The sequence below is a fragment of the Notolepis coatsorum genome (assembly GCF_963971535.1).
Source record: "Notolepis coatsorum genome assembly, chromosome: 18".
Lineage (NCBI taxonomy): Eukaryota > Metazoa > Chordata > Actinopteri > Aulopiformes > Paralepididae > Notolepis > Notolepis coatsorum.
This window is the reverse complement of record NC_140182.1, coordinates 17,122,437-17,146,382: the sequence shown is the minus strand read 5'-3', so window position 1 is coordinate 17,146,382 and position 23,946 is coordinate 17,122,437. Positions and strand designations below refer to the sequence as shown.

Below are 23,946 nucleotides of genomic sequence, written 5' to 3'. Positions count from 1 at the left end.
TTTTAACTACAGAAATCTATTAGTGTGGTTAACATTTCACTAACCGTCTGTAGTGTGGTAGTGAAAGGGTTAACTAGTGTCTCATTTACCCAGAATGCACCGCTGGCACAGCGTCTTCCTCAACCACCACATTTCCCTTTGTTCTTTTCATTAGTTACTTTAATAAATGTGTAATATGTGGGGACGACAGTGGCTCGGGAGGTAGAGCAGTCGTCTGGTAATTCGGAGGTTCCCGGTTCGATTCCTGCTCTTACCGGGCAGTGCGTTGAAGTGTCCTTGAGCAAGACACTTACTAATGGACACTATAATATGGACACTATAATACAGAGCAATACTCGGCCGTCGATTTTGGGCAGAAATTCAGGATGTTTCAAAAGCCACGCCCCCCTAGGATTGGATGTTGTTGTTTTAGCTCCTGCCCCTTACCGGAATGACAGATTTTTTAAATGTCAATGTCTTGTTTTCTTTTTAGTACTATCGATTACTGCCGAGATATAATACAAAATCTAAAATGTTGCAAAACATTTGCGGCTGCCTATTCATCCCTCCCACCCGAGTGCGAACAAGAGGGAACTAGAACCTCTTGAACGCACAGCACAGGCGGAACCACGTGTGACACAACACATTGTGGCCCACACCCACACACTCCTGCTACCCCACCAAAGGACGGGAAGCAGGAGAGGCCACAGACCTCAGAACCGCCTGGGAGACAGAACCCCCGGTCATGTCCATGAGGTAAAACCTTACGAAGGGACCCGGGGAGGACCATGAAGCCGCAGCACAGATGTCCTCCACCGAGGCCCCACCCAGCAGAGCGGCAGAGGCCGCCACCCCACGAGTGGAGTGCGCCCTGACGCCCCCAGGGGGAGCCAGCCCGGCCAATTTGTAGCAAAGGGCAATGCCCTCGCACAACCAATGGGACAGGCGCTGTTTCGACAGTAAGTAAGTAAGTAAGTAAGTAAGTAAGTAAGTAAGTAAGTAAGTAAGTAAGTAAGTAAGTAAGTAAGTAAGTATTTATAAAGCACCTTTCATACATGTCATGTAGCTCAAAGTGCTGTACACAAACATAGGCATATATAACGATAAAAGCAATAAAGTCACAGTGATCAGTTAAGATCAATGTTTAAAAAAAAATAATAATAATAATAATAACGTAAAAATGAAAATAACGTAAAAATGAAAACATGAAAACAGTCATTTGCTTACCAGTTTGGGAGAACAGGTCCGCACAAACATGTCCGCTCAGTAGCAACCGGAAGTAGGAAATGCACTAAACCAATGCACTTGTACGGTAGGTAGCAATGTTAGCTCTTATAACGCTAGTGTAGTTACGTTACGTTATCCAAGCCCCATGGATCCATCAGTGGCCGCGTATTGTGTGCGTATGTACCCGTTCCCTCATGTGGTCAGTGGTCAGAGTTGGGTCCATAGGACTTATCCAAGCCCCATGGATCCATCAGTAGCCGCGTATTGTGTGCGTATGTACCCGTTCCCTCATCTAAAGAGTTGGCTTACCAGCACGAGAGCCACCGTAACAGACAAAGAGCTGATCGGTAGCCCTGAGGCCCTGAGTACGGCTGAGGTAAACCCCCAAAGCCCGGACCGGACATGACAGGTGAAGGCCCGCCTCCAACTCACTAGCGTGAGGAGGCGGATGAAACGCCTGAACCATAATATCCCTGGAGCGGAAAGAACTCCGGATATTTTTAGGCACGAAGGCAGGATTAGGCCGCAGAGTGGCACCGCAATCGGAACGAAAAAACAGGCACTCTGGCCGTACCGAGAGAGCACAAAGCTCACCCACGCGTTTAGCGGAGGTGACGGCCAGCAAGAACGCGGTCTTGAACGACAGCTGTTCCAACGGCGCTTGCTCAAGAGGCTCAAACGGGGCCAAGGACAACCGACCGAGGACCAATTGAAGATCCCAGCTCGGAGCCAAAGAGCGTTTTACCGGATTAACGCGTCGAGCGCCAAGCAGGAAACACCTCACAAGAGGGTGGCTGAACAAAACAGCACCCTCAAATCACTCATGATAAGAGGATATAGCTGCTGCATATACCCTCACCGTCGAAGCCAACAGTCTATCAAGGAGAGACTGAAGGTAAATAAGGACAGCATCCAGGGGGCAGGACACCGGGTCCCTGCCCCCCGCCTTACACCACTCTTGGAACATACGCCACCTGCCCACGTAAAGCACGACAGTGGAGGGAGCATGCGCATTCCGGATGGTGTCAACCACAGAAGGGTCCATCCTCTCCAGACTTACCCTCTCACCAGCCAAACCATCAGGGGTTGGCATATCACCGGGGGCTGAAACAGTGACCTGTGTGCTTGAGAGAGGGCCCCCGCCAACCAAGGAACAGGCCATGACGGGATACCAAGAGCTGGATCAGGACCGGGAACCACACAGCTGCGCCCCGGTCCGGCGCAATCAGGATCAAGGACCTGCGCTCCTCAACGTACCCGCCCCAACAACTGACCTAACAGATGTATGGGGGAAAGAATCCCAGGCGGCACGGCATCGGTCCCAGACCTGCCTGACTATGTCCGGACGTAATCCCCACCCGTCAGGGTGAGGACCGCCCCGCGACATTACACCTGTACCCACATTCACCATGCCGGGGATGTGGAGAGCCCTCAGGCCGCGCAGATGGAGAACGCCCATAGCCAGCCGCCCGGTGCAGACGGGGGGAGCGTACTCCTCCCTGTCTGTCGATATACGACACTGACGTCGTATTGTCCGTCCTGATCAACACCGTTTGAGGACCGGAAGGACCGCTTTCAATACCAACACATTGAACGTAGCGCAGACCGGGCAGCATGGCTTGCCAGCTGCCCCCTACTGCGTTGGCCCGACGCGTCTCCAGCGAGGGAGGCGTCGGTGAAAAACGTGACGTGTGACAGCCTACTGCCCATGGGGACCCCCCTGGTGAGGACCCCAGGCCCTCCCCAGGGGCGAGGTCCCCCAGTACTGACACGGGAACCTTAGCCGCTTCCACTTGCCTCTCACCGGGTCTATTTCCATACTGGAAAACCCACCTCCGTAACCCCCTCCTGGGGTGAAGAGGAGGCCAAGAGGGACCACGGAATGAGCAGATGCCATCATACCGAGCAGGCGTATCACGGACAGCGCCGTAACCGTCCTAGGACGGAACCTCCCGAGCGTGTCGACAACACGCTCTGAGAGGGATGCCCATAGCACTCCACCCGTTGACTGGGAAGAGGAGTACTCTACTTCCAGTCTACAGCAAACCCCAGGCTGGTAGGAACCTGCCTGGTACGAGACCTGACGATCCACCTTGACCGCCAAGGACCAGAACGTCGTCAGGGCAGAATACACTTCGTAACCCCTGACGACGCAGAGGCCCCAGTGCGGCCTCCACGCACTTGGTGAAGATGCGGGGAGCCAGAGAAAAGCCGAACGGCAGCCTCTGGTACTCATACGCTAACCCTGCAAAGGAAGCGTAGGTAAGCCCTAGGATGAAAGATCGGGGATGCGAAGACGCATCCTACAGGTCTATGGAGGAGAACCAGACCCCCACCTGACAGTGTTCAACAGGTAGGAGACGATCCAAAAAATGCTGAACCTTCCCATGGGACAGGTCCAGCATGGGTCTGACACCCCCCCTCCCGATTTCTCAGGCACCAGAGAACACCGGGAGGAAAACGCCACGACGATGGCTTGCTTCGTCCACAGAGATTGGATCTCGTTGACCAGAGCTGTCACTGCTGGTGACCCTGACAATAGGGTCTGTACCAAACCCGAAAACGGGTGGGATTGTGTAACAAGTCCCCGCTTCAGCGTTCTCTCCATCCACCTCGACATATGGTACTGCTGTAGCCATATGTGATGACACTCCCAACGCACCCGCCGCTATGTGGCGCAGGTCCGCTAGGAACTGTAGATAGGCGGCCCGGTCCCACCCGCTGTGCGTAGCCAACCCTGGACCCGTGCGAGCAGAGCGTTACGTGTCGGGACATCTGACCCTGACACTACCCACGAGGCAATCGCACCCAAGGGGGGACCCCGACAGAAAGGGCCGGTTTGATACGGGGGAAGCTGACATCAGTCTAGGTGTCAAAAGCACCCCCACTGAACACCCCTCCAGAACATGCTGAGGAGTTGTTCTGCAGCCGGACATGCAAGGTGTGAGGCCCTCATGAGTTCCTACACACCGTAGCCCTGCAGTGATATTACTACCACCCAAATCACGCGCGCCTGCGAGACCACTGCCAATCTTTCAGGAGTGGGAGGCACCAACATGATACCTGGCCTGGCGAAGGCGAGGTCGGGGAAGCCCGCACTGTGTGCCTCAAAAAGGTTTCGAGCCCCCCTGCTGACAACACTTATAGTTGACAGACGTAACACCAGGCTCAACCAAACACAGCTTATGGTGTGGGAGCCGCTTGACAGCACAACATTCTCACGGACAGACCCAGGCTCAGCCATCAACTGGGTGTCAGCCCCTGTCCCCATGAGAAGCGAAAAGTGGGGCCGCACGCGCTTCAGTGAAGGCACGCGGCCCGCAGCCAAAGGAAACAATCAGAGCCCCTTTTCCGCTGGTGTTGGGGGAGGGAGTGATCGGAGAGCGGGCTGCTCGCTGCAGGACGGCGATGGCTTGTATATTCCAAGCCGAGCTCATCCAACATGGCCGATCCCTCGGCCGCCAAGGCTGTCAGCCTTGTGGACACCTGTCGATTCAACGCCCAGGATACCTCTGGCGGGGGAAAACATGGCCGCCTGTCGAGGGCCTCGTCATCGCCGCTGACGAGGCCGTGCTCTCTCTTCTTCTGGCTGCGCGGTGTGAGGCGGTGTGGGGCCTAGGACAAATACCGCCCGCGCTCCAGCGGAAGACCAAGATCCTCTGCGGAGAGGGGAGCCCTGAGCGGTTATAGCTTGCGGCTAGGTCAAAGCTAATAACGTCAACAACCTTGCGCGATGTGTCGACGTCGGCTGGCCCTCAAGGCCCCGTCACCAGACACCATTTTTTGATAGAAAAAACAGCAATTCGAACACAGTTACTAATCGCTGCCAATTCCATACCGTGGCGGTACAGGCTTTAGCAGCCCACCAGCCACTCGCCGGGCCGACCCACCTCATGGCGTCGGCCGGGCGGGGCACTGTTTCAACATGTCAAAAGCAAAGGACTGATGCTAACACGGAGCACCAGTGGTGGTTGCAACCAGCAACCTCCACTGTGGTGTGCACCATGAAGGGGTTAATGAATAAATTAACTAACACCACGAATATACTGTAGCCCATGCACACAACGTTAAGGGGATGCGGACCAGAGAGAACCAGTCCCGCATTCATTCATAATATTCACAACAGCACACCAGCCCTAGACCTCAGCCCATTTACACATGAAAGGTAAACGAAGCCCCCCCGCAATACTCCCCCAGTAGACACCGATTGACCGTCAGCATAAATGGTTGAGAGGAGGGAAGACTGTAGTATAGACAGACATTCCCGTAGCAGGGAGACAGAACAGAAACAGTAGCCCAATATAGCATAGCGTTAGCCGCGCGCTCCAGGATAACGGGGAAAACAACAACGTTTACCCAGATATCCCGCCGCTTGCGCCAATACACAACTCGGTTGTCTCTCGGGACAACTCGAGCACATCACAAACGCCAGCATTGTCATGCCTAGTGACATCCCACAGCGGGGAACAGTAGAACAGTGACCCAGCATTTATAGCATTTAGTATTAGCAGCGCGCTCCAGGACAGCCTGGGAAACGTCCACCTCAGAGGGACGTTTACCCAAACATCCTGCCCCTGGCGCAAATATACAACTCACAACAAGCAGCATTTACTAACACCAGCGATAATGCCTAGTGGCGCAAGTCCTACCTTGTGCGAGGTAGCTCGATAGCTACACCTCACACGCTGTCCCTCTGTCTGCTGTCAACAAGACAAGGAGACTACAGAACTCGACGCTGAGATGCATCGAAATGCATCCCGCTGCAGAGTCGCAGAACCCATACGAGCGCCGCCAGAACATGCCGCGAAGATTTCAAGGGTAGGCAAATCTTCGGTAAGCACTCAACCTAATTTCTCAAAACTTTTCATATCAACTAGTTGCATAGGGTGTCTCATGCATCCGCTATGATGGAAACGAAAATAGAGGAAGAGTGAGTGGTGCATCCGCTATGATGGAAACGAAAATAGAGGAAGAGTGAGTGGTGACCACGCCTAGTACTATATAGTACGCCACTAGGGCGGGGCCTGGCAGGTGCTGGGTGTATTGGTTTTTATTCGTTGATGGAGTACACTAGGTACATGAGATGAGGTATATCTCGGTATGGAGTATATAACTTTCTCTGTACTACATTCTGTTGTGGAAGGACAGCTCATTCACTGAGAGACTTACACTGCATCAGGGTAAGACATTTTAAGTCATTTAGTAATATCTTTAAACTGAGACTTGATTGCTGACTTGACCAGCTGACTTGATTAAGACATTTTAAGTAATTTAGTAATATCTTTAAACTGAGACTTGATTGCTGACTTGACCAGCTGACTTGATTAAGGGGCGTGTTTAAAGCGGCCATTTTGTTTCCTTAAGTGACCCATTAAAAGCTGCTTCCTGCTTAAAGACAGCACTTGTGTACTGAGTGTGATCTCAGAGCCCTGTCACTGCTTAAAAGCAGAACCTCAGCCTCTCCTGGAATCACTCTGTACTACATTCTGTTGTGGAAGGACAGCTCATTCACTGAGAGACTTACACTGCATCAGGGTAAGACATTTTAAGTAATTTAGTAATATCTTTAAACTGAGACTTGATTGCTGACTTGACCAGCTGACTTGATTAAGGGGCGTGTTTAAAGCGGCCATTTTGTTTCCTTAAGTGACCCATTAAAAGCTGCTTCCTGCTTAAAGACAGCACTTGTGTACTGAGTGTGATCTCAGAGCCCTGTCACTGCTTAAAAGCAGAACCTCAGCCTCTCCTGGAATCACTCTGTACTACATTCTGTTGTGGAAGGACAGCTCATTCACTGAGAGACTTACACTGCATCAGGGTAAGACATTTTAAGTAATTTAGTAATATCTTTAAACTGAGACTTGATTGCTGACTTGACCAGCTGACTTGATTAAGGGGCGTGTTTAAAGCGGCCATTTTGTTTCCTTAAGTGACCCATTAAAAGCTGCTTCCTGCTTAAAGACAGCACTTGTGTACTGAGTGTGATCTCAGAGCCCTGTCACTGCTTAAAAGCAGAACCTCAGCCTCTCCTGGAATCACTCTGTACTACATTCTGTTGTGGAAGGACAGCTCATTCACTGAGAGACTTACACTGCATCAGGGTAAGACATTTTAAGTCATTTAGTAATATCTTTAAACTGAGACTTGATTGCTGACTTGACCAGCTGACTTGATTAAGGGGCGTGTTTAAAGCGGCCATTTTGTTTCCTTAAGTGACCCATTAAGGGCCAGGTGTTAGAAAGCACTAATTAGTGATAGGGATTTAAAGGCCTGCTGGCTTAGCGTCAGCGAAGCGTCGAGAAACGAAGAGGGACAAAGAGGAGTTTTCCTGGAGTTATCCGCTGTGGAATCCAGGGATCCACCTAGTGCTAAGTACACCCTAGTCCTATCTTACACTCCACTCTGAAAAATCTCCCTTTCCCTCCCACTCTGCTATTTCTCTACTTCCTCCCTGCCATTCTTGACACCACAATGTGTCTCATATCCACAATCTGCTCCCCCAGAACAGACTCAACCCACCCACGGCAGTTTGCTAGCAACCCGGCTAATCTATCCTACCCTCCTACAGCCACTAATACACCTGTCACAGTACAGGGAGGCCTATGGAATTGTCAATCAGCAGTCAAGAAAGCTGACTTCATTACTGCCTACGCCCATAGTCAAAATCTGCAGCTCCTGGCTCTAACTGAGACCTGGATAACCCCCAATAACTCATCAACACCTGCAGCATTATCTACAAACTATAACTTCACTCACACACCTCGACCTTCCAGGCGGGGTGGAGGCACTGGCCTCATGACATCTCCTTCATGGACTACAAACGTAACACCCCTCCCAGCACTGTCACTCTCCTCTTTTGAATATCATGCAGTATCTGTCTCTAATCCTTTCAATCTCACCATTGTTACACTCTACCGCCCTCCAGGTCCGCTCGATCACTTCACAGATGAGCTGGACATGCTTCTAAGCTCCTTACCGGAAGATGGTACCCCTCTCCTTCTATTGGGCGACTTCAACCTGCCTGACTCATCTCAGTCAGTCATAGTAGTCTCCCTCCTACAATCATTTGACCTGACTCCCACTGCCATGCCTCCCACCCACAAAGCAGGCAACTCCTTGGATCTCATATTTTCCCGTAACTCCAGCATCATTAACACCACGGTAACTCCCCTACATGTATCTGACCATTCCTTCATATCCTTCTCACTAACTCTCATGCTTAACCGAAAGGTCTTCACCCCAACTCAAACCGTCTCACTCAGACGCAACCTGCCCTCCCTATCCCCCTCCACCCTCTCCTCTGACATACTATCCACTCTACCTTTGAGTGACACCTTCTCTGCTCTCTCCACAGAGATGGCAACCTCCACCCTCCTCTCAGCCCTTGCAACCTCCTTCGACAAGCTCTGTCCCCTCGTTGAGAAACCTGCCCGCCGTTCCCCACCCAGTCCATGGCTGACAGATCCAGTGAGAGAACAAAGACAGGTCCTGAGAGCAGCTGAAAGGAAGTATAGAAAGTCACGCCTCACTGCTGACATCGACACATATCACAACCTCTTGTTAACATTCTCCAAAACCATTACTAATGCCAAAGCTTCTTTCTTTCACCATAGGATCGAGGCCTCTGCCAAGAATCTTCGCAAACTGCATGCTACCATGTCCTCCCTCCTCACTCCCCCCCCACCCCCCCCTCCCTCATCTTTCTCTGCCGAAGACTTTGCGATCTTCTTTGAGGAAAAAGTGGAGAACATCCGCAGCTCCTTCTCCCAACCCCCACCCATTCCAAATGCTGAATCGAGAACCTCATCCTTCACTCTGTCATCTTTCTCTCCCATTACAGAAGCCGAGACCCTGACACTGGTAACGTCGAACCGTCCGACTACATGCCAGCTGGACCGGCTACCTTCCCCACTCCTCCAGTCCATAGCACCAGACATCCTCCCATTCCTAACTGCAACCATCAACTCCTCACTCAACTCCGGGGTGGTCCCCACCTCCCTAAAACAAGCCAGAGTCACGCCCCTCATAAAAAAACCATCCCTGAACCCTACCGTCATAGGCAACTACCGTCCTGTCTCTCTTCTCTCCTTCCTTTCTAAAACACTTGAACGTGCTGTATCCAACCAACTTACTGCTTATCTCTTACAGAATGACCTCCTAGACCCTAATCAGTCAGGCTTCAGGACTGGTCACTCCACAGAGACAGCCCTCATTGCGGTCACAGAGGCACTTCACTTAGCAAAAGCGAAAGGCCTCTCCTCTGTCCTGATTCTCCTAGATCTATCTGCAGCCTTCGACACAGTCAACCACCAGATCCTCCTCGCGGCCCTCGCAGGAATGGGAGTGGCTGGCTCTGCGCTGACATGGTTGTCATCATACCTCAATGACCGCTCCTACCAAGTGTCATGGAGAGGGACCCTGTCGGCCACCCGCCCCCTGCGGACGGGTGTCCCCCAGGGCTCGGTTTTAGGACCCCTTCTCTTCTCCCTCTACACTAAATCACTGGGTAACATTATCACGTCTCATGGCTTCTCCTACCACTGTTATGCCGACGATACTCAACTCTTCCTCTCCTTCCCTCCCTCAGATATCCACGTCTCTGAGCGGATCTCGGCCTGTCTGTCCGACATCTCCGCCTGGATGACGACCAACCACCTCAAACTGAACCTAAGCAAAACAGAATTGCTCCACCTGCCGGCCAAATCCTCCCCCCTGACCGACCTTTCCATCACAGTCGAGAATGCAGCTGTGACCGCGTCCCCGACCGCCAAGAACCTTGGTGTTGTCCTCGACGACCAGTTGAACTTCTCTGCTCACATCGCAGCGACAACCAGAACCTGCCGATTCCTCCTGAGCAACGTCAGAAGGATACGCCCCTTCCTGACAAAAGAAGCCACCCAACTCCTCGTCCAATCAACAGTCATCTCCCGCCTCGACTACTGCAACGCACTGCTCGCTGGCCTCCCGGCCACTGCCACTAAGCCTCTTCAACTCATTCAGAACGCAGCGGCCCGCCTGATCTCAAACCTACCGAAGTCGGCCCATGTCACCCCACTTCTTAGGGACCTGCACTGGCTCCCCATTGCTGCACGAATCCGCTTCAAGGCCCTTGACCTAGCATACCGTGCGGCAAAGGGAACTGCTCCCGCCTACCTCCGGTCAATGGTCTCTAACTACACACCCTCAAGACCCCTACGCTCTGCATCTTCTGGCCGCCTCAGACCTACTCCTATCCAAGCTCCGGGAGGGTCATCAAAGAGAAGTCGCCTATTCTCAGTCCTTGCCCCACAATGGTGGAATGAACTACCCACCCCAGTTAGGACAGCCGAAACACGTCCAATCTTTCGCCGTCGACTAAAGACTCACTTCTTCAACCATTATCTGAATTAAAAAAAAAAAAAAAAAAAAAAAAAGGAAATCTAACCCTAACTAACCATACTGTCATGCACTTGTCCTAATAAACTAACCTACACTGTAGCACTCAACACTTTGATGAACATTGTTACTCAGCTGATAGAGTTGTGCTCTTCCTGATGGCTTGTCGTACAGAACTTGTAAGTCGCTTTGGATAAAAGCGTCAGCTAAATGACTAAATGTAAATGTAAATGTACACAGTTTACCAAAATCATTCTAAATCACCCATTTCTGAACGGATTTGGACCTGTACTACATAAGACTTCAGGCTATGTTTGTGTTTTTTAGATATAATTTTTTTGGCTATTGCAACTACTACAGAAAAACGTGAGTACACAATTACAAGTACAACTCAAGTTCAGCCCTATGTTACTCTATTTCATTAGCACTAAAAGTGATTTTTCTTTATTGTGTAAGAAACTTCAGAATGTTATCTTTCAAAAGAGACCAGGCTTATGCATGTGTTATAAGTATAAAGTATAAAGATACGCTTTTCAAATAAAGTATGCAGTCCTCAAGTTCAAGTTTAAAAATGGCCACTTTTCTGGGTGCCTGTTAAGAGGTTAAAGCACCTTTTGTTAGATGCATTATTACCTTATTTTCCCAGTGTGAAAAGATATGAGATGTTGTATATACATATATATATTATATATATTCTCACCACATATATACCTGCACATAGTCCTTTTACATATCTTCCTTTTACATATCTGTAGATAGATACTATATCTATCTGTATGTTATCCAACTCTTACTAGTTACGCTGCTGGCCAGTATGACTACTACTACCATACTGTCTTTACACCTGTATCACTCTACATATTATACTACAACTCTGTACATACATCTGATTAGCACTACACACAGTAGTATTCATTTGTATATTTTGTACCCAGTTTAATCACCTGTACATTGTATATTGCTGTTGCACTTTACTAACCTAAGGTTGCACAAAACAAATCTTCTTACTGTCTTCTACTATCATGCACTCTTCCACTAATTAATCTTCCTTGTCTATATTACTAGCTACTATACTAATATGTCTTTACTACTATGCACTCAACACTGCAGCACCCAAGTTTCAACACTGTTTGATGAAATTGTTACTCAGCTGAAAGAGTTGTACTCCTTCCTGCTGACTTGTCGTACAGAACTTGTAAGTCGTTTTGGACAAAAGCGTCAGCTAAATGACTAAATGTAAACGTTACTGCTACATTTGCACTCTGGTTGGATGCCAAACGTATCTTCGTTGTACTGTACTTGCGCTGTATAGTGACAATGAATTTAAATCTAATCTAATGAGATGATGTACACACCTTCTTGGCTCTCAGCCCCGTCCGTTTCAATGCCATCGTCAAAAGTCTGTACCGAGTCAGCGATGTCGGCCAACCTGGTCACAACGCCATTCACAATGCTGCCTGCAGACAGACCAACAGGAGAATCAGAGTGTCACAGTGCGTTCATAAATATAAAGACATCAGACAATCAGAATAATTAAGAACACATTTTAAAATACATTAAAAAATATATATATTTAAGAATAAAATAGCTAAAAATGTAAACAGACTCAGACAAACAATTACATATTGTGGTGACCTGATTGGTCATTAAGGTTCTAAACCAACCCATAGACACTAGAGTGTCTAGTTTCAGTGTTCCCTGCAGGGTATTCCATGATGTAGGGGCAGAAAAGCTAAACGCAGATCTACCAAGTTCAGTACAAACTCTAGGCATTATATAATTAGACATTAGAATCCTCAGGCTATGTGTGCTCAAATCTTTCATGAAGTGAATATATTTTGAACAACCATATATTCATTTAAATTTTCTTCTACTGTGATACCAGTCACAGCTCATGTCTTTTCCACTTCACTGCATCTTCCTCATCTAAAGCCGGCTGCTGCTATAGACCTCCCGGGTCTGGTGTGCAATACCTGAATGACTTATGTGTGTTAATTGACAGAGTTACAGATGTGAATGGTGATATTTTTCTACTTGGGGATATGAACATAAGACTGGTTTGCGAATCAATGTCCAATGAAACAAAAGATTGTATCATTAATCGATGCTTGTAATCTGTCTCAGATGATCTCTCAACCAACCAGAGTCTTCACTAACAGTGCTGGCCATACTTCTGCCACTTGCATAGACCCTATTTACACAAATATTCCTGAATGCTGCATTAAACCAGTTTCTCGATCTGTGGGCTTTAGTGACCATAATATTATAGCAATTACCAGGAAAACTAAAATTCCTAAATGCATATGACGCTGAGCAGAGCTACACGTAATATAACGTACGGTTATGTATATAACCATAGTTATATGAGTGTAGTGACGCTCAGCGTCAGGACTCCACTGCAGCCCTTGATCTTGCCTTGTGGTGAAAGATTGAGAAGGAGGTGAGTGCATGGCCACACCCCTGCTTATGTAGGTAGCGGATAGGGGTGTGGCCAGACAGATGTTGGTATGTAAAGGTACATTGTGAGTTTTTATTCAGTGCACAAGTACTGAGGTGAAGTATGTGCATATGACGCTGAGCGTCACTACACTCATATAACTATGGTTATATACATAACCGTACGTTTTCAACATGCTTACAAACCTAACCATTCCACTTGTTCTGCCCTTACAGTAATGACAGATGACTGGCTCAAGGAAATTGATAACTCAAAGATGACTGGTGCAGTATTACTTGATGTTAGTGCTGCATTCGATGTCATAGACCACAATCTGCTCATCGGTAAACTAGAATGCTATGGGTTTTATCCAACAGCCATCATATTTATGAAGAGTTATCTCACAAGTAGGACACAAAGGGTTTATTACACTGGCAGCTGGTCTCACTCTAAGGTCTTAGACTGCCGGGTCCTGCAAGGGAGCTGCCTAGGGCAACTCCTATACGCCATCTTCACAAACGACTTACCATCAGTTCTGTGTAAAGCAACTGTACAAATGTATGCCGATGATTCCACATTGTACTATGCTGCAAAAACTGTCAGTGAACTGGACAATGTTTTATCAGCTGAGTTAAATATGGTGTTTGATTGAATAAAACGGAATAAGTTGGTACTAAACATCTCAAAAACCAAATCAATTATCTTGGGTTCGAGTCATAAACTCGATAAACTCGTCATAAAATCGATACCAAAAATGAGTTTGAACAGGTAAATAAAGTAAAATTACTGGGCATAATAATTGATAGCCAGCTGTCATGGGCAGAACACATTGATACCATAGTGAAGAAGATGGGGAGTGGTATCTCCATGGTGAGGAAATGTCTTTCTTATGTCCCTACATACATTGTGGGACAGGTGGCGAAATATGTCACCTGGATTATTGTGCACCAGTATGGTCCTCTGCATCCAAAGGTCAACTAAAGAAATTGCGAACTGCCCAGAACAGAGCTGCAAGGTTAGTCTTACATTGTTCCATGAGAACAAACACTATCACTATGCACCATCAACTCTCATGGTTAACGGTAGAGAATAGGCTGGTTTTCAACACAGTTAAATTTTTCAGGAACACTGTCTTTTCGTCTCAACCTGTTTTCTTATACAAACAAATTGTCAGATGCAGTCAGGTTCATTCTTATTTTACTAGGTCAGCCGATGATGGAAAGATTATGTTACCACGTCCAAAATCAAATGCTTTAAAGAGGACTGTTGTTTATCGTGCCATCAATCATTGGAATAACTGCCCACTGCACTGAACATAAGTAAATTGAATAGCAAAGTGTCTTTCAAATACCACCTGAGAATGCACTACTTAAATATGTGAGCAAAATATTCTGATGTTGATAATGATGTCTACAATGTTTTACTGTTTTTAGATTATCATTGTTAATTGTGATTGTGATATCGCTGCTGGCGGGACAAAACCTCCTAACTCCATATATGGGAGCCATCAGAGCATGACACATATTGACCAGATGTAGTATTTGGTTCTGTAATCTTGTCAAGGATGTGTGTTTTTAAACAACTCTTGAATCATTGAAAGGATGGGAACATACATGCTGGTATGTCCTGGTTGCTCCAACTGATACTCTACTGGCATTACACATGGATAGTTGCGCTCCATAAAGCTTTTTCTGCGCTTGGTTGAACACATATATAAATATATATATTTTTTTTTATCAACTCAGTAGATCATCCTCCATGTGTGTGTTGTTTTACAAAGTCTACACAATGGGAAAGCATTAAACCAATCATCTGTCTAAACCTCGTAACTCTATTCGCCCTCAAATCTGTGTTCGTTTTCATCTGCTGAAAAGTTGGGTTTTTGGAGTTATGAGGTTTTGTCCCGCCAGCAGCGATATGTATCTCATGGTGTTATGTTTTGTGTTTTCTGTTGTCTTTCTGTGTGGACCCCAGGAAGACTAGCTTGCCACTTAGGTGGCAGCTAATGGGGATCATTTTAAACAATAAACAATTCACTGCACACTTTTTAGAACTGTATATAGTAATCTTTATTTTAGTCATATTTGATCTTATTAGATTTTTATTCTATGCTAATTCTATTTTATTTATATTATAAAATATTGGATGATTTTTGGATATACTACTTCTGATATAGCAACTACTACAGAAATACGTGAGTAACAAGTCTTTCTACAACTGAAGTTCAGACCTATGTTACTCTATTTCATTGGCACTAAAAGTGAATTCTGTTTATTGTGTCATAAACTTCAGAATGTCATAGTTCAAAAGAGACCAGGCTCATGCATGTGCTATAAGTATAAATTATAGTCTTTTGGTTTTCAAAGAAAGTATGTAGTCCTCAAAAACGAAAACTAAAATGGCCACTTTTGGGGGCGCAGGTTAAGAGAGGGAATTCCGAAGACAGCAGAAAGCAGACAGCAAAAAGCAGACAGCAGAAAGTAGACAGACAGCAGACAGACAGCAGAAAGCAGACAGACAGTACACAGACAGCAGAAAGTAGACACAGACAGCAGAAAGCAGACACAGACAGCAGAAAGTAGACAGACAGCAGAAAGCAGACAGACAGCAGAAAGTAGACAGACAGCAGAAAGTAGACAGACAGCAGAAAGCAGACAGACACCAGAAAGTAGACAGACAGCAGAAAGTAGACACAGACAGCAGAAAGCAGACAGACAGCAGAAAGTAGACAGACAGCAGAAAGTAGACACAGACAGCAGAAAGCAGACAGACAGCAGAAAGTAGACAGACAGCAGAAAGTAGACACAGACAGCAGAGAGCTGAAAGTAGACACAGACAGCAGAAAAGGTGAAGAATTAGCATTCTGATTTTTGTTTCTCTTAACAAGTACCTTCTGATGGATCTGCATCAGGCAATGCTGGTCTCATCCTCTTGGTTGCGACTGGCTGGGGAGAGGGCAGCGGGCCGGCCTGGAGAGAGGGCAGCGGGCCCTGGTTAGAGGGCAGCGGGCCCTGGGGAGAGGGCAGCGGGCCCTGGAGAGAGGGCAGCGGGCCCTGGAGAGAGGGCAGCGGGCCGCCCTGGAGAGAGGGCAGCAGGCCCTGGTTAGAGGGCAGCGGGCCCTGGAGAGAGGGCAGCGGGCCCTGGGGAGAGGGCAGCGGGCCATGTTTAGAGGGCAGCAGGACATGTTTAGAGGGCAGCGGGCCATGTTTAGAGGGCAGCGGGCCATGTTTAGAGGGCAGCGGGCCATGTTTAGAGGGCAGCGGGCCATGTTTAGAGTACAGCGGGCCCCGATGCACTAGTCCCTCGTGTCTCACCCGCCCATACCCGACCTGCCCATGTGCCGCGCCGCGGTACCCAAGAGCCCTCTGTCCCGTCCGCTTGGCACAGTAGGCCCTGAGCAGCTGGTACTCCACGCTCTCCACCTCCCTCTCAGCCGCATCAGCCCCGTCGCCTCCATGGTTATCCATTTCACCAGCTCCGGCGTAAAAACTAGGAGGGGTGGAACACAACATTTTCAACACCCCTTACAGAAAAGCCACATGAACGTCAAGGGGTATAACTATCTCAATAGACTAGGCAGAATTTCAGAAAATGTGCTTGTATAAAGTGCTGAAGGCATTTCGTGTTTATTTTTGGTACACAACATTTCTAGGGGTATTAAGGGGTGCTGAATCCAAATATGCTGTATACCAAGCTCAAAAATGTCAAATAAGGCCTCAAGATTGAGAAATCCAACATGGCCGCCAGCACCAGGCCCTCTCTCCACAAAAACAGGTGCTAAACCCACAGTTTCTATTCTACTGACATGAAACTTTGCACAGAACATCTGCACCTATGGAGGAAGGACGTAGGAATATAGCTGGGGTGCAACCATGAGTAACAGGGTGTTTTTGACTGTCTAACTGTAATCTTTGTATAGGCGAGGATAAAAGAAATTTCTTCAGTGTTTGCAGGAATACTACAGCAATTTGGTAATAACTGTACAGTGTTGGACACCAACATTAGAATCCCCCAAGTCTTAGCTTTCTTCAGGTACCAAGTTTATGTAAGTAGCTCTTATAAATCTGGATATATAAGCATTTTAATGTAAGCATGCTGTTTTAGGCGAATTTTCTAAAAATAAACAGTGGGGCTTAATGAGTTAAGTGTGACTACACAAGGTACAAACCTGAATTAAATGTGCTTTTGTAAGTTTTCTTACATACATCAACAAGGACGTAGTCAGCAAAACAAAGGAGATGATTGTGGACTTTAGGAGGTCGGGGTCAGGGACTACAGCCCCCTCAGCATCGACGGGGCACCGGTTGAGAGAGTGAACAGTTTTAAGTACCTCGGAGCCCACATATCCGAGGACTTGACATGGACCACAGTGACAGTGTTATCAAGAAGCCACACCAACGCCTCTACTTCCTTAGGTGCTTAAGGAAGTTCAACGTGAGTCAGAAGATCCTCAAGAACTTCTACTCATGCACAATAGAGAGCATCCTGACTGGCAATATCACCTCCTGGTTTGGGAATAGCACTGCACAAGACCGCAGCAGACTACAGAGTGGCCCGTTCAGCCAAACGCACAATTGAAGGTGGGCTTCCCACTCTCAAAGACATTTACAACAAGCGGTGCATGGGCAAGGCTAAGAGAATAATCAAAGACTCCAGCCACTCAAACAACTGCCTCTTTGAACTGCTGCGGTCAGGCAAGTGATACCGGAGTCTCATGGCAAGCACAGAGAGACTCAGAAAGAGCTTCTATCCCCAGGCCATCAGGATGCTCAATGAATGAACAATGAACAATAAGCAAACCATCAACACACCCACAGCGCACATACACTCACTTAAATAAACAACACACTAGCACCCACTTTACCACTTTAGACACACTTTACACTTTATATTTATATTATTGGTAAGGAAATTGCACATCATTCTAATAATAATAATAATTAATTTAATTTATATAGCGCTTCTCAGTAACCCGAAGTCGCTGACAGTAGTCGGGAGTAAGAGTACAAACAAAGAAACCAAAGCAAAGAAACAAAAACAAAGAAACAACAAAGAAACAAAAACAAAAGGAACATGAGACCATGGGGGGAACAGGGGAGACAGCATGAAAGCACAAAAAAGACTGGAGACAGACATCAATCAGGTAGGAGGGGAGGGGGGGGGTTTAAGGGTGGGGGGGGTTGAAGGCAAGGGAGAACAGGTGGGTTTTGAGGCGAGCTTTGAAGGTGGAGAGTGTAGGGGAGTCTCTGATGGACTGGGGGAGGGAGTTCCAGAGTCGGGGTGCAGTACGAGAGAAGGCCCGATCTCCGAAGTTTTTAAGCTTGGATGTCGGGACAGTGAGTGAATGAATGAATGAATGAAAACTTTATTTAACAGATTGCAGAATGGGTACAATACAGTACGGCTCAATACATACAATTGTTAAGGGGATGCAGACCTGAGAAAGACGTTTGTCTTGTTTCCATCAGGGTCCCCCATTTTCAATTCATATAGACATATATGACATACATGACATACAGATAGTCAGTACTGCTACATCTATACATTTATGACATACCAGATTTGCAAATACAGTACTGTTTGTGATACAGAAGGAGTCAAGAAAAGGGAGTATATACATTTGACGTAGAAACTGTACATTGGAGGAGGTTGGGTGGGGGGGGTTGGGTACATTGGGATATTGACAACCATACTGGGTAATTTACATTGGAGGTGGTTGGGGGGGGGGGGGGGGGGGGGGGCCGGGGGGCACACTGTATAAACAAGTAACACTGTACATTGAGGGGGGGGGGGGGGGGGAGACACTGTACAAACAAACACAATTGTACATTGAACTATTGACAAAACCATACTAGGTAAATGACTGTACATTGGAGGGGGTTGGGTTAGGATATTTACAGGGGCCAGTGTTGAATTGCAGTCTCCCGTAGGTGTCCCTTGAGAGAGGTTTTGAAAGTGGGTAGTGAATGATCCACATTCCTTTACAGCTTTGGGTAGGGCGTTCCACATTGATGTGGCATAATTGCGAAACGTGTTTAGTCCCTTATTTGAGCCGAATCTGGGTTTAACATGATTTGTGGAGCTCCCTCTGGTGTTGTGATCGTGGTATTCACTGACCTTTGGGAAGTATTTTGACATGTACATGGGTACCTTGGTCGTGTAGTGTATCTTGTAGACCAGGCCCATTGCAAGTTGTTGTACTCTGTCGTCTACTCTAAGCCATCCTAGGTTGCCTTGAGGGAGGCAGTGGAGGAGGACCGGAGGGAACGGGTGGGGCGGTAGGGAAGAAGGAGATCAGTCAGGTAGGGGGGGGGCAGGCTGTGGAGGGCTTTGAAGGTGAGGAGTAGTGTTTTAAAGTTTATGCTGTGTTTGATCGGGAGCCAGTGGAGGGAGTGGAGGACAGGAGTGATGTGTTCGCGGGACCGGGTGTTAGTGAGGAGGCGGGCGGCTGAATTTTGGACCATTTGCAGTTTATGGAGGGAGCGGGAGGTGATACCAGTGAGGAGGGAGTTGCAGTAGTCCAGGCGGGAGGAGATGAAGGCGTGAATGAGGGATTCAGCAGCGGGGGGGGGAGAGGCAGTGACAGATTTGTGCGATGTTGCGGAGGTGAAAGTAGGATATTTTTACCATGGAGCAGACGTGGGGGTCAAAAGAGAGGGTGGGGTCAAGGAGGACACCAAGGTTTCGGACTAGGGGGGAGGGGGTGATGGTGGAGTCGTTGATGGTGAGTGTGATGGGTCCGGATCTGGTGAGGGTGGTTTTGGTGCCAATGATGAGAAGTTCAGTCTTGTCACTGTTCAGTTTGAGGAAGTTGTGAGTCATCCAAGTTTGGAGTTCGGTGATGCAGGATTCAATGTGACTGAGGGGTGGGCTGTGGGGGGATTGTGTACTGATGTAGATTTGGGTGTCGTCAGCGTAGCAGTGGAAGTTGAGGTGGTATTTACGGATGATGTGACCAAGGGGGAGAATGTAGCAGATGAAGAGCAGGGGGCCAAGGACTGAGCCTTGGGGGACCCCCTGTGTGACTGGGGAGGGGGAGGAGGTGTGGCCGGAGAGGGAGATGAATTGGTGTCCGTCTGTGAGGTAGGAGGAGAACCAGCCAAGTGCTGTGCCCTCAACACCCAGTTGGTGCAGCCTTTGGAGGAGGATGGAGTGACACACTGTGTCAAAGGCTGCACTGAGATCGAGTAGGATCAGGATGTTGAGGGCACCGGAGTCAGCGGAGATGAGGAGGTCGTTGATGACCTTAACCAGTGCAGTTTCGGTGCTGTGAGCGGGACGGAATTCTCATTCCTTATTGCACCTCACCACTACAAGGTGGCACCAGAAGCTAAGCTATACCTCACCATTTTTGTACCAGCTGTACATACTGTATATATAGATACACTGAACAATTTTGTTGTTTACACTTGTTTACGTACTTGACTTCTTGACTTTCTATTTTATACTTATACTTATTTTATACTATCTTGTTATTATCTAGCACACTCTCAGGAGCAACACAGAAAGAAACATTTCATGCAAAGTATTCTGTATGACAACTAATAAAGAAACTTGAACATTCACTTACCGGTATATTGATATGGTAAAATAATCTTTTTATTTTATTATATTATAATCTATTTTATTCTATTCAGGAAAAGTGGCATTGGATGAATCATGCAACTGCAAGACACCTGCGACACCTGCCTGAATACGATTGATGACTGACAATAAATTACTGTACCTAAGCTACTGTACGCATATTAAGGCATGTTGATAAAAAAAAATCAAGAGAAAAGAGTTTGATGAATAAATCCATGGCCTGGGATCATCCTGCTTTCTTATTTGGTTGATGAGTTATGGATCAATAACGACCACCGTTTCTGCTATAAATATGAGTTTCAAGCAACATTTTCACAACTGATCTAAAATCAGGATATGATTTTAAATTCCTCATGTATGCAAACATATAAAAACACATTTCATTCATGTTTCTACCTTGTTTAGTCAAAAAGATATGCACTTAAATAGATTTCAGCCTGGCGCTGGCGGCCATGTTTTGAGGCCTTATTTGACATTTTTGAGCTTGGTATACAGCAGATTTGGATTCAGCACCCCTTAATACCCCTAGAAATGTTGTGTACCAAAAATAAACACGAAATGCCTTCAGGGTTATGATTTTCTGAAAATGTACCCTGTCTTATTACAGAATCGAAAATGTTAAGGGAAAAAAACAACAAAAGGACATTCACAATGTATCGACATTCAAAACTGTATTTTTGTAGTAGAGGACCCGGGGTTTAAAGTTGTATTATATTAAAACATAGTATTATAAATAATGTAATATTTATAATTATTATAAATATGGGTATTATTTTATGATAGCTCTACATTCTGACAGCCATCACTGATATAGTGTCTCAGTCGTCAGTAACATGGGTCCGGTCTCCCAGTCCCTCCTGCTCTGTAGTTCCCACGTTATCCAATCAGGAGTAAGAACTCCACACTGAAAAAATTGTCTGACAAAAATAATAAATAAAACATTTATTTAAGCAAATATGTGCTTGTGCAAGTCAAATAATCTGCCAGTGCAGTAAGCAAATTTGGCTTAGCAGGATTTCTTGAAATAAGTAAAAGAATATCTAGGGTTCTCTCTCCTGATTGGATAAAGTGGGAACGGGATAACAGAACATGTATTTTGGGACTGGGGGACCCATGTTACTGACCAGACACAGATATCAGTGATGGATGTTGGAACTGTGTAGATTTGCATGGCATCACTTGTGAAACGTTGCTTACATGTTAATTTATCACATGATCATCATACCCTAAATGTGTGAATACACGTAGGAGATGGCCGTAAGTGTTCCAAAAACATTTTGGAAAGGCATGTGATAATGTGGCCTTTCTCTATAAAAGGTATACAAATGGAACTGTGATAATTCCACTGAACAAATTTGATCAGGTAATCATAGAGAATCAACTCAGACCCCTATAGTGTTTTGGATTCGGAAGAAAAAATGTAATCCTTACTTGGGCCACGAGGCTATCTGTTCTTTCTCATCCAGTTTCAGCAAGCTAGTCCCTACCTGTAAGTCCCACTGAAAAGGAACATATTATTGCCCCTCCCTCTATTTCCTTTCCGCATGACAAACATTTGCATTTAGCCAAAGATAATAATCATATCTGAAAATTATTCAAATAAAGACTGTGATCTCTATAACTGTAGGCTAACCTAATCTGTATACTAGTACCCCCAAGTAGACTAAAACTAGTACCTCCATGTTTTAAAGGAGGTATGATTATTTACAGGTATACACAATGAGAGAGGCAGGCGGTCAAAACAACTGTCATCTATTAGCTATAACATAATAATAACTATAACTTATAATCTAACCAGGGCCTAACCCAACCCCCTCCAATGTACACAGTAAATTACCAAGTATGGTTTTGTCAATATTCCAATGTACAGTTTTGCTTGTACAGTGTGCCCCCCCCCCCCCCCCCCCCAACCCATGTATACTCTCTTTTCTGGACTCTTTTTGTATCACAAACAGTACTGTATTTGCAAATCTGGTATGTCATAAATGTATAGATGTAGCAGTACTGTCTATCTGTATGTTGTGTGTGTCATATATATATTTATGATGAATTGAAAATGGGGTTGATTGATTTATTGATTGATTGAACACTTTATCAACAGATTGCAGAATGGGTACAATAGAGTACAGCTCAATACACACAATTGTTAAGGGGATGCAGACCAGACCAGAGAAAGACTTTCGTCTTGTTTACATCAGGGTCCCCCATTTTCAATTAATCATTGGGGGACCCTGATGTAAACAAGACGAAAGTCTTTCTCTGGTCTGCATCCACTTAACAATTGTGTGTATTGAGCTGTACTGTACTGTACCCATTCTGCAATCTGTTAATAACGTTTTCAATCAATCATGGTGCATTATAGTCTACTCAAACTGGTTTACACAATGAATGAAGCCGGTATAAGAGCTTTACAACACTTACTATTGGCATTGGACTGTAATGGACTATTGAACTTAACTTGTCACTTTACTAGTCTCTGGGAACATTTCCCAGGGGTTGCAGTTGCCAGTAAAACTGGCACATTTACAGAAATGTTAATGTGCATTAATTTGAGCTTGCAAACTTAACTCAACTGAAACTGAACAGAATACGCTACTATAATGAGTAGCCTATTGTTGTTTTGGGTGCTTGTAGAAGTCAAGGCATAGCTCAGCCTCATAATAAACCCCGGCGTAGGCCGTTTATAAAAACAAAATACTAGTCTATTATTAGACGCACGCTGTTCAGCAATAAGTTGAGATACTTACTGTGCCGCTTACAAATGCAACGTTTTACGCACAATTTATTGCATAGAGTCCATGAGTATCGGTATCGTGAAGAGGAGGGGGAAACTTAATGTACTTCCGTGTCTCTCTGACACGCATTGCCCTATTGCACGGCTATATCTATGCAACTCAATAGTATAGCTGCAGGCAGGGTGCGCGCTGTGCCTGCGCGTGCGCGCGCCTCGAAGGAGCAAGACGCAGAGGGGGGACGCAGTGGAAGGAGGCACGCCGCACTACTACACTACAGGCACATTTTGAACCAAACAGGAATGTGATATATGATGAACGATTTAAACAAAGCCAATGCGAAACGTCAGAACAATATGTAGCCAAATTGAGGAAGCTAGCATACACATGAGTTTAATATACTGAAAGAAGAGCTTATTCGAGACTGACTCTTTTTGTATCACAAACAGTACTGTATTTGTAAATCTGATATGTCATAAATGTCTAGATGTAGCAGTACTGTCTATCTGTATGTCATGTATGTCATGTTATGATGAATTGAAAATGGGGGACCCTGTTGTAAACAAGACGAAAGTCTTTCTCTGGTCTGCATCCCCTTAACAATTGTGTGTA

The 23,946-nt window shown here is 46.4% G+C and overlaps 1 protein-coding gene across 1 annotated transcript in view; it reads right to left on the bottom strand.

The window, feature by feature from the left end:
- The window catches only part of LOC311245194 (uncharacterized protein), a 29,031-nt gene extending 5,581 nt beyond the window's left edge, over positions 1–23,450 (bottom strand). The window contains exons 1-3 of the mRNA XM_084335004.1: positions 23,350–23,450; positions 15,909–16,507; positions 11,937–12,038 (exon numbers count right to left, since the gene is read on the bottom strand). Of these exons, the coding sequence (XP_084191130.1) occupies positions 11,937–12,038; positions 15,909–16,485 (679 nt within the window). The 5' untranslated portion in view covers positions 16,486–16,507; positions 23,350–23,450. The remainder of the gene's footprint in view (positions 1–11,936; positions 12,039–15,908; positions 16,508–23,349) is intronic.
- Between the last annotated feature and the right edge of the window lie 496 nt (positions 23,451–23,946).